Source organism: Callospermophilus lateralis, chromosome 4, assembly GCF_048772815.1.
Source record: "Callospermophilus lateralis isolate mCalLat2 chromosome 4, mCalLat2.hap1, whole genome shotgun sequence".
Lineage (NCBI taxonomy): Eukaryota > Metazoa > Chordata > Mammalia > Rodentia > Sciuridae > Callospermophilus > Callospermophilus lateralis.
Genome location: NC_135308.1, coordinates 109,203,587 through 109,216,042, shown reverse-complemented (window position 1 = coordinate 109,216,042; position 12,456 = coordinate 109,203,587). Strand labels below are relative to the sequence as shown.

At 32.5% G+C, this 12,456-nt stretch overlaps 1 protein-coding gene across 1 annotated transcript; it reads left to right on the top strand.

Moving 5' to 3' along the window:
- The first annotated feature begins 421 nt into the window (after positions 1–421).
- Positions 422–1,375, top strand: LOC143396992 (olfactory receptor 6C2-like). Its single transcript, XM_076852990.1, has one exon. It carries the CDS (start codon positions 422–424, stop codon positions 1,373–1,375), a length of 954 nt encoding a protein of 317 aa, XP_076709105.1.
- Positions 1,376–12,456: the final 11,081 nt, after the last annotated feature.

The following is a 12,456-nucleotide window of genomic DNA, read 5'->3' as shown; positions in this document are numbered from 1 at the left end:
GTGGACTGACAAACCTGTGCATGGAGTCCAGATTAGATACTATATATTTACATTTTATCAAGGATCAAATATTCTATGAAAAGTCTGGAAAAAAACTTACATTTAAATATCCATTTTAAAATACAAAAGAAATCTTAGAGATAAAAAGAATTCATAATTTTATTGAATCACAAGACATTGTGAGCCAAAGCCAACAACATGGAACAATCCAGCTGGACATAGATTATAAATATAAAATAAAAGTAGTCGTTACACCCATCAGGGTATTGACAACATCAATTACAACTTACAGAAGAAACTACATGTACATTAGTTTTCTGTCTCTAGTAGTGACTGTATCTGTCTGGCTTTCATGTCACTCTTGTTAAATAAAATAGCTCTAAATTTTACATGAAGATTGACTACATAAAAGTAGTTAGTGATGAAAAACTACACAATAACAACCTTCATTCTGTTGGGACTAACAGATGACCCTCAACTTCAGATTCCAATTTTTGCATTTCTATTTCTCACTTACATGTTGAGTATAACTGGGAATCTGACCATCATATCCCTCACTTTATTGGACCCCCACCTTAAAACACCCATGTACTTTTTCCTACAAAATTTTGCCCTATTAGAAATTTCATTTACATCTGCTTGTATCCCTAGATATTTGTACAATATAGTAACCGGTGACAGGTCCATTACTTATAATATTTGTGTCGTTCAAGTGTTTTTTACTGACATCTTTGGAGTAATAGAATTTTTTCTTCTGGCCATCATGTCCTATGATCGCTACGTGGCCATCTGCAAACCCCTGCATTATGTCACCATCATGAGCCACAGAGTCTGCAGGAAGCTTGTCCTCTGCTGTTGGATGGCTGGTTTGTTGATAATACTCCCACCACTTACTCTCTTCCTAAATTTGAAATTTTGTGATTCAAATGTTATTGATTATTTTTTCTGTGATGCATCTCCTATCTTGAAGATTTCATGCTCAGACACATGGCTAATAGAGCAGTTAGTGATTGTTTGTGCCGTGCTGACCTTCATTCTGACCCTTGTGTGTGTTGTTCTGTCCTACATATACATCATCAAGACTATTCTAGGATTCCCCTCTGCCCAGCAAAGAAAAAGGGCCTTTTCCACTTGTTCTTCTCACATGATTGTGGTGTCCATCACCTATGGAAGCTGTATCTTCATCTATGTCAAACCTTCAGCAAAGGAATCTGTAGCTATCAATAAGGTTGTGACAGTGCTAATGACATCCATTGCTCCCATGCTGAACCCATTCATTTACACTCTAAGAAACAAACAGGTGAGACAAGCTTTCAGTGATTCCTTAAAAAAACTTGCTTTAATCTCAAAGAGGAAAGAAGTTGGTCAAATATAGAAATAAAATATTAACTAAGCACAAACCATTAAACACCACATCTGTTTAAATCTGCTTGATCTGATTTCTATTCAGGTAAATCTTCTCAAACATTTCTTGCACCCAGAACAAACAGTCTCCAAAACATAAATTCAGTCCTTTAATCCCTCTTCAGATAAATCTTTTTTCAAGCTAAGTTCCCAATCTAGAGAAATGACAGTGTTTTTGGAGTTCATGTAAACCTGGTTCATTACTTTTAATCTAGGGGGGAAAAGAAAGAAAGAAAGAAAAAATAAAACAAAATAAGACAAAAGCAAAACCCAACAAGGAAATAAATAGCTTAGCTTGTATGCATTTGTACTTCTAAGAAAATAATTCATATAGATTTCTCAGTATCTCTTCCACTCTAAATGATGCTAGATGGTTTAAAAAAAATTTTTTTTGAGTACCTAGCTCTTGGTACCCAAAAAGAAAAAAAATTATAATATCCTTCAATTTATTTAGTTCACTAATAATCCTCTATAACTAAAATTTTTTTCAAATCACCATTATCAATGAAGGACATAATATAATAAAAAAATAAAGAAAATTAAAATAAATGCATATCCAAATAAATGTGTTTTAAATAAAAGTAGATTTGATATTTAGGATCCTAAAGTTCATTTCTATGTATGTAATATTTGCATACATATAAAATGCTGAAATTTTAAAATTAAAATATTCATAAATTATAGAGACTAATAATTAAGATGAGAAAAAAGTTCTTTTCTAGTAGGATATGAAATTATAATTACAATGTCAAAATATTAACTACAGCTTTAGAATTAAGTTAATAAGAATGGAGAAAACATTCAAATGCAAAAATGGAATATGAATATTTTAAGTCAAATGTAGCTAAATAAAGCAATAAATTTTTGCATATCATGGAAACATCATTTTAATAGAAACAAGAAAAAGTCAGAAATATATGTGGAATCTCAGATAATTTATTAAAAGTCAGTTCAAGTAAATGATCATAAAGTAATAAACTTTTCCATGCCCTAAAAATCTTACGAATTTGAACACAAAATGCCTATTAATTTCTTTCAAAAGAGTTCACACAATTATTAAATAACTTTTCACATTGAATTTTCTCCTGTCTCTGGATCCAGGCTAGGTTGTTATCTTTGGAGTCTCCTGGCATCACAAAGGCTTTACACTTACTGTTGTCTCTGTTTAAAAACAAAAAGTTCTTTTCCTCTTCTTCTAAATTTTATTCTTTATTTATCTCTCAACTTAAATGTTATCCATTTAAACATAACTCTTCTTCCTGTCCCCACCACACAGCCTACAAACCAAGTCTAGAGGAATTGTCTCTCCTGTCTGCTCTACTGACCAGAGGTCTCCCTGCTGTGCACCAATATTCCTTAAATTTTATTTATATTGTACATTTAATATCTGCCATAAAGACAAATGCTTTATTTTTCATGTCCATGTGAGTGTATATAAAACCTAGTAAATAAAGTGATACTGAATACATAATTTTCAAATATATTGAATAAAAGGCTCACAATCCCTACCAAAAAAGGAAAATATTTATTTTTATGACATGAAAAAAATAATTGTAAAAGAATCACATGACTACAGTATAGCATTCATTTTTTAAAAATATGTTTTTTAGTTATAGATGGATCTCCTGGGGAAATATAATTCCATTCAATGATAGAGAAGTAGCAAAAGCCCAACAGACCGTGTTTTCAGATGGTGTATATGTTCATTACTAGCATTATAAATGATTAGTGCTGGCTGACTAGGGGTAGTTATTGCTCCATGAACAGAAGCTCAGTTTGTTCCTCTATATGAAGACTACACATAATCATCAGAGATTACATCAACAAAAAAAAGGCCTGCAAGAACTCAATATTTTTGCAATCCTGCATTTGTATCTACATTTTAATGAAAATATATGAATTTCTATATACCGTCTCAACTCTTATATATTATATAAAAAGGTGCATTATTCAAACTTTATGGGTCTTCCAAATATTCATAAAATAATACTACTACATTTATAATTTTGCTAGAATATATAAAGTTTTAATTTTACCGTCTAGGTATTCTGGAAATACAAACTATTAGCAGCACACTACCTGTAAAACATGAATGAGCATTGCATAAGTCTACCTGAAACATAATTTTGCTAGCTCTAACTTAAGCACTAGCTATCACTCTTATTAGATAGAGATTCTCCCTAACCCTCATCATTTAAACCTGATAAAAGACAGAGGATGGTAATGGAAAACCATAAAGTAGTGACAATGTTCATCATAGTGGATTCAAATGATGACCCACATTTGAAAATTGTGTTATATATCTTCCTGTTTCTCAATTATTTAAGCACTGCTTTGATCTGATCATTCCTGCACTCACCCTGCTGAATGCTCACCAGAAACTCATATATTTTTTCCTTTTTATAAATTTCCTGTACTATCACATGTATCCCTTAATTTTTAGGTATTATGGATACTGGGAAGAAAACTATTTCTTATAACCATTATGTCACTTGAATGACAATTAATTTGAAATATTAGCTAAATTCAAAAAAAATATATCAAGCTAGGTGTGATGGTGCATCCCTATAATTCCATTGGCTCAGGAAGTTGAAATAGGAAGACCTCAATTCCAAGCCAGCCTCAGTAACTTAGTGGGGCCCTAAGCAACTCAGTGAGACCCTGTGTCTAAATAAAATACAGGAAAGGCCTGGGGGTGAGGCTCTGTGGTTAAGTGACTCTGAGTTCAATTCTTGGTACAAAACAAACAAACAAACAAAAACAAATTAAATGTTTGAACAGCCTATTATGATAAAGCATCTGAAAGATTGGTCATAGATTAACATGAATCAAACTGAGGATCTACATTCCAAATGACTATTAAGTGTCCTATAAACTCGTAAATAGGACCTACTTCGAGTTGGAAAAGGGAAGGATTTTTCTGTGTTCTAATAAAGATGATGAGTAGAGTGGAAGTTATTTTCATTGTGATGAACTCTAAGCTATTTGAGAAATACTTGTGAATCGGTAAGTTTCTGAAAATGAAACTTTATATAGCTGAAAAGGAAGACATAATTTCTCGTGATACTAGTTTTTATTTTCTGTAATTTTATAGGACAAAAGAGAAATGAAGAATCAATCAGCGGAGATAGAGTTCATTTTGCTTGGACTCACAGATGACCCTCTGCTATAGATTATGATTTTCCTCTTTCTATTTTTCAATTATATCTTGAGCCTGATGGGGAACTTAGTCATCATCCTCCTCTCCCTGCTGGATCCCTGCCTCAAGACTCCTATATACTTCTTCCTCCGAAATTTTTCCTTCTTAGAAGTTTTGTTTACAACAGTCTGCATCCCATGATTCCTGATAAGGGATGAAAACTTCTCATTCATTCATTCATTCATTACTTCACCAAACAACTGCCCAAGAACTTGTATCAGACTTGACAAAATGGACAAGCTTCTGGAAATTGAATGACAGTAGAGTGAAGTCTATAAAATAAAATGTCATAGTACAAAAAATATGTTTGAATACTAAAATATATGATAGAGAATTCTAAGTATTTAGAGGGGCAGGAGTTTTTTTTTTTAATTAATAATTTTTATTCTGCTTATTCCTTACCTAAAGAACCCAAAGTCCACTAACCATAAGGAATTTAAGTTTCAACTACTAGAAATCTAAGGATCTTCTTTAGGCCAGTGGGGTTTTGTTAGTAATTGGTGGGATAAATAGGAATAAGCAGGAATAATGGGAGGTCACAGGGACAAAGTCACAGAAGGAGATAAAATCAGCTTTCTCAGGCAGACAATATGTGCAGTCAGCTTTCTCTAGATAACAGGGTGTCTCATCCTGATTCCAAGTGGGGCACATAAACCACAAGGGAAGAACAACGATTTCCCCCCACTACACACACATGAAATTCAGGCCTTGAAACATAAACCAATCAGTAAAGATTCTCAGGCAAATTGAACACTTAAGAAGGGTCCTCTCAACATACCACCATGGTCATTCTCAATTAGGTCTGCAGGCTTGACACAATCCAGGAACTAAAGGAGTATATACATAGGACTCCCAGGGAGCACAGGGGCTGTTCTCTCTCTGGAAAAGGACCATTAAATGTCTACACTGAATATTCTTTTGCTTTCAGTAAACCTTTATATGTATAGCCATGTGAAGGAGAAAGATCAGGCCACTAATCTTGCCTAATAAGGACACAGGAAACAAGGAACCCACTTCCTCTTGTGATATTCCTGGCCTTCCCATGACATTAGGACCAAGTGGACTTGGCCCTCAGGCAAATGCTTCTTGTCTGTGCTCTATGGCTTCATAAATTCTAGGTAGACATCTGTGATATTCTCTGTAGTGACACTAATTTAAATAGTTTACACTTATAAATGAATGAAATGGACTGAGTGTTATTTTTAAATGATCTCCATAATAATCTTGTTTTCTGGGAAATCAAAAATACCCAAAGAAAAACATTTTAGAACAAATTGAAAATAGAACTCTTGGAGTAGGTGGCTGGTACCCAAAATTTAGAAGTCTGAGAAGATTCTCAGAATCATTCAATGATAATAATACTAATCATGCTTTTAATTATAAATAAAAATTTTATGAATTTCAATATTAAATGGGAACTTCAGGTTCCTCACGAATTGCTATAGGGGTCCAAAATATAGGGCATTGCTTATCAGATTCTAAAGATAGTCATTGAAAAGGTGGAAGTATTAATCTTATAATAACCAAAAGAAGTGGATTGGAAAAATGATGTGGTTTTATCCTGAAGTCAAGTTAATGGATAAAGCCCCTAATGACGAAAATATATCTTTTCTGGCTGGAAGCTGGCTGAAATATTTATTGAATGCACAGACCCACTGTGGTGCTATCTGATAAGAGTCTGTGTGGTTTACCCTCAGGTCCGAATTATCTAACTTTTTTTTTTTTTTTTTTTTAAGGTAGAAAAGAAACTGGGATTGGGAGGAAGATTTTGTCTTTTGAGAAGTAAACCTTGTATCTGCTAATGGTTTTAATTGCCACTATCCTTATATGAAACAACATTAGATTTTTTTTTTTTTTGTTAACGGTACAATTTTAGAAACAGGTTAGATTGCACAGGCAAAACCAACATGCTTATTCACCATGATGGTTTGATTTTGGTCAATACATTTTAAAAAGTTTATAAAGGTATACTACGTAATAAAGCACCTATGTTTAAAATGTATGATAATCTTTGATGTATAAAATATTGTATATTTTCTAAGAATTATATAAAATTGAACCATTACCACATCAAGATAATGAAGATAGTCATTGCTGCCAAAAGATTCCTAATGCAACATTGTAATCCCTCTCATCATGTCTCTCTCAACATTCTCTGGAATGGTTGATCCACTTTATGTCTCTATAGATTTTTTCCACTTTTTAGGATATTGTATAAAGAAAATAATACAGTATTCATTTTAACCAGGTTTCTTTCAGTCTAATTATTTTGATATTCATTTATAATATTCCATATATAGATGAATTTATTTCTGATTGCTCATCCGTATTCTTTTCGTTGCTCTACCTCAACTTATTTATTCATAACCTCTGTTGAGGGGCAGTAGATTTGTGTCCTATTGTTGGGTACAATGAGTAAAGTTGCTATGAACATTTGATTACAAAATCTCATGGGGTCATAAGATTTCATTTTTTCCAGAGTAAATATCCAGGACTCTAATGGCTGTAATGTTTATATGATAGGTAGATGTTTGATTTTTAAAGAAAGTGCTAAACTATTTTCTAAAGTGATGATATAATTTTATATTCCATCAGCAGTTTGTGAAGAATTCAGTGGCTCCACATCCTCACCAACAAATATTTTGGCAAATATATATGTACATTTTTATCTTTAGCCATTTTAAAGGGCATATAGTTGTATTTCATTGTAATTATAATTTCATTTCTCCAAAGGCTAGTGATGTTGATCATCTTTTTATACTTCTCAGCCATTTGTATAATTCCTTTGATAAATCACTGCTTAAATATGTGCCCATTTAAATTTTTATCACTAATATTATATTTTGGGATTCTTTAAATATTGTGATACAAGTCCTTTTTCAGATATGCAATTTTTATCTATCTATCTTGTGGCTTGTATTTCCATTCATAAACAATGGGTTTTGAAGAGAACATTACTGATTACTTCAATTTATCAATTATTTTTCTTTATGACTCATGGTTCAATCTAGTCCAAGAACAGATGTATTTTCTAGTTTGATTTTATCTTGAAGTTATATACCTTTATTTTATAGCTATGGCTTATTTGAACTGAGTTATGTATATGATATGAGTTATTGATCATGTGGGTAACTTAATTTTTCAGATATCATTTGTTGAAAGACACCAATAGAGAACAAAAATTTATCAGGCTTAAAATGTTAATAGTTTCAAGATTTAAAAAACCCTCTTATCTATACAAACTAGATTTTATTTCTTGTGGAAAGCATTTTCAAACCAACATAATGTTATAATCTATAAAGCCCCTCTATTCTTGGTTGTCTTTCAACTAGTTCTGAACATGTACAAAGATGTCTGATCTAAAACTAACTACCTGTGGCATCACCAAAGGTAGAGCTACAGATTTTGTCAACTCTTTTCTTGCCAGTAATTATGAGATTGTGCAATGAGCATTCCTTCTTAAAACCAATATTTGTTTATTAAAGAAAAATTGTACTCAGAATTTTTAGGAAGATTCCTACTGAATTTCATGTTTCTTTTATTATTATTATTTTTTAATTGTTTTAATTAGTTATACATGACAGTATAATGCATTTATGCACGTTGATATATCATACATAGATGGGATATAATTTCTCATTTTTCTGAGTTTATATATTATAGAATCATATTGCTCATGTAGTCACATATATACATAAAATAATAATGACTGTTCCATTCTACTATCTTTTATATCCGTACAGCCCCTCCCTTCCCCTCCCTTCACTTCCTTCTATTTAATCTAAGGTAATGCTATTCTTTTCTAGTGGCCCCACCTTATTGTGAATTAGTATTTGCATAATACAGAAAACATCCAGCCTTTAGTTTGGGGGGGTTGGCTAATTTTGCTTAACATGATATTCTCCAACTCAGTCCATTTACTGGCAAATGCCATATTTCACACTTCTTTAAAGCCAGTAATATTTCCTGAGTATATATACCACATCATCATTATCCATTAATCTATTGAAGATCATCTAGGTTGGTTCCACAGTTTAGCTATTGTGAATTGAGCTGCTATAAACATTGATGTGGCTGCATCACTGTAGTATGCCAATTATAAGTCCTTTGGATATAAACCAAGGAGTGGGATAGCTGGATCAAATGGTGATTCCATTCCAAGTTTTCTGAGAAATCTCCATACTGCTTTCCATAGTGGTTGCACTAGTTTGCAGTCCCACCAGCAATGTATGAGTGTATCTTTTTCATGTTTCTTTAATTTTCAAGATATACATTTGATTCTTTGAGAGAAAATTACAAGAATTAATTATCAAATGCCATCATATATATGCCAATTGCTATCATAAATATTATTTCATAATGTGCTAAAAGTTTAGCTTGAAACTGAGCAGTAAAGACATTGACCATTAATTAAAACAAGAAGAGGATTTTTCTGCTATTGTTCGCAATGCAAACAATTAGAGAATGAATAAATAGAGGTGATGATAACATTCATGTGTCAATGAAAATTCAAATCAGTTTGTTCATGCATTCACATGTCTCTCAAATGTGATCATGGCAATGAAGAAGATAAACATATATTTATATATATGATGATAAGAAATGAAGATATGTTGCAGGTCCTGATAATACAAGCCCATTCACATGGACTGAAAAAGTTATGAGATCATGTGACATGAGTTACCTCAGAAGAAAGATGAATACATAAAAATTTTTTCGCACTGAAAATCAAATACTATTATAGTTTAAATGAGGAAAGTGTAATACTGTTACTTAATACCAGAAAAAAGCACCAAAAACATGCACTGGAAAAAAAAATATCCTCTTCAACAAATGGTGCTGGGAAAACTGGAAATCTATATGTAAGAGAATGAAAGTTAAACCCTACCTCTCACCCTGCACAAAAGTCATCTCTAAGTGGACCAAGAACCTAGAAATTAGACCAGAAACCCTGCACATACTAGAAGAAAATATAGGCCCAACACTTCAACATATGGCACAGGAACTGACTTCCTTAACAAGACTCCTAAAGCACATTAAATAAAAAAATTAATAAATGGGATGGCATCAAACTGAAAAGCTTCTTCACAGCAAACCATCAAAAGCATCAAGAGAGAGCCTACATAATGGGAGAAAATCTTTGCTATCTGCACATCATAAAGGGCTTTATTTCCTAGGACATACAAAGAACTCAAAAAGATCAACACCAAAATAAATAAATAAATAAAATGAAATAAAAGAAAATAATCCAATCAATAAATGGGCAAAGGAACTGAAGAGACCCTTCTCAAAAGAAAAAAAAATAATGATCAACAAATACGTGAAAAAATGTTAAACATCTCTCTCAATTAGAGAAATGCAAATGAATAACCACACTGAGATTCCATCTCATTCCTGTGAGAATGGCAATTATAAAGAATGCAAATAACAACAAATATTGGTAAGGATGTGGGGAAAAGGGAACACTCATACATTGTTGGTGGGACTGCAAATTGGTGCAGTCCTTCTGGAAAGCAGTATGGAGATTCCTCAAAAAAACTAGGAATAGAACCACCATTGACATACTCCATAGAATATACCCAAAGGATTTTTAAATCACCATAAAATATAATAATATATACATGTGTATAAAATTAGGCAAATGTTTCTAAAGTATTGCTTCCATAGTTGTTTATTACAATAAACCCGCACCCTAGGAAACTTTGACTTCAGAAAGGGATTTGGGAGAGCTTGTAAGGAAAAAGAATGTGAAAGATTGAGGGGAAAACAATGTGACGTTTTCCTTTGGGCTAAGATGATAAGTTAAAGATGTGAAAAATGGAAAGAAATGAATAATTAGAACCCAAACTATAACTTAATATTTATCAAGTCAGAAATACAGCAGAAAATAATTAAAACAATACTAAAATATCCTAAAATATCTTTATCTTTTTTCTTCTTGGTTTATTTTTTATGTGGTTCACCCAAGTCCTTTTTTGATTGAGGGATCTGGTTCTTTGGATAACTTCTCATTTAGGTAATTTCTGTGTGCTTCAAAAGATTTATTAGATGATTATAAAAACCTTTTAAAAATAATTTAATGTACATTTTTAGGGAGTAGAAATGGTAAACTAAACCCAATTATATCTATTTGATTATTTTCACTAAAAGTTTAAGTATTTTCACGAAAAAAATAGACATTAAAACTTTTATTTTGTGAATTAAACAATTAAACTTTTAATTTGAGAAAATAATCAAATGGGGGCTGGGGATGTGGCTCAAGTGGTAGCTCGCTCGCCTGGCATGCATGCGGCCCGGGTTCAATCCTCAGCACCACATACAAACAAAGATGTTGTGTCCGCCGAAAACTAAAAAATAAATATTAAAAAAAAAATCTCTCTCTCTCTCTCTCTCTCTCTCTCTCTCTCTCTCTCTCATTTTTTAAAAAAGAAAAGAATCAAATGGATATAATTGTATTATATAATGGGTATAATTGTTTCTCACTCTATTATCTGTATTCTAGACTCACTGTCACATTTATATCCTAAGCTTCAAAATTTATAGAGGTTAAAGCAATGATCTCTTCTTTGTCCTCCACATTCTAAGACATCCATCTCAATTTCATTTCAAAGGCAAACTCTCTAAAATAAAAGTGGTGAATATTAAAATTTCCATTTTACATACTCTTTCAATGGCTTTAGTTGAAAATGTTAAGAAAGTCTATGACCTCAAAATTATTGGGAGGTGCTTATTAAATATATGATGTATTAACTATGTATGACATTCCCCTTTGTCTTATGAAGCCCTAGGAATAAAAACTTGATACATCAAAAGAACTGGTGAATACATGAGGTCATCTATATAGTAAATATCCTGATTTGAGTATTATTATGTGTACATTTACTGAATATTACACTATATACCATAAATATATACAAATTTTATGCATCAATTGAAAACAAAAAAGATGTTAAAATTAAAATCTATCTAGTTAATCACTATAAAGGTATTTGAAAATTACTGATTCATTAGGTGTAATTCCAAAACAGTATTCTGGCTAGTAGGTCCCTGTATATTTTAACCTTTCCATATGTTTGATTTCTCTCTCCCTCCCTCCCTTCCCTCCCTCACTCACTCCTTCCTTCCTTCCTTCCTTCCTTCCTTTCTTTCTTTCTTTCTTTCTTTCTTTCTTTCTTTCTTTCTTTCTTTCTTTCTTTCTTTCTTTCCCTCCCTTCCTTCCTTCCTTCCTCCCTCCCTCCCTCCCTCCCTTCTTTCTCTCTCTCTCTCTCTCTCTCTCTCTTTCTTTCTTTCTTGGTACCAGGGATTGAACTCAGGGGCACTTGACCACGGAGCCATATTCCCAGGCCCAGGCCTGTTATGAATTTTCTTTAGAGACAGGTCTCACTGAGTTGCTTAATGCCTTGCTTTTGCTGAGGTTGGATTTGAACTCATGATTCTACTGCCTCAGCCTCTGAAGCCTCATTGTACCCTACTGCACCTCTTTAGTGTTGCCTCTTCCTGCATCAGCATATCAAATAGCACATTCTTGAATTCTTTACAAACTTAAATGTTATCCTTCAAAGAGCAACTCCAACAGAATATTTTTACTGAATGAGAGAATGACTTTTATTTCTCCTACATTACATATGGGGAAACTAAGGCAAGAAAAGTGCATGACTTATGCACTTTTATTTTCTAGAAAGTGTATGGTAAAACTTTTACTGAACCAAATTAAATATCTCAAAACCCTATTCTAACCATTAGTCTTACGGTCTCCAAATGCATATAGTTACCTAATAGACCTGTGTTATTTGCACTTCAGTCTTCTTTCCTTACACATATTTTTAGTTTTAGCAGAGTTATTACTTTTTTTC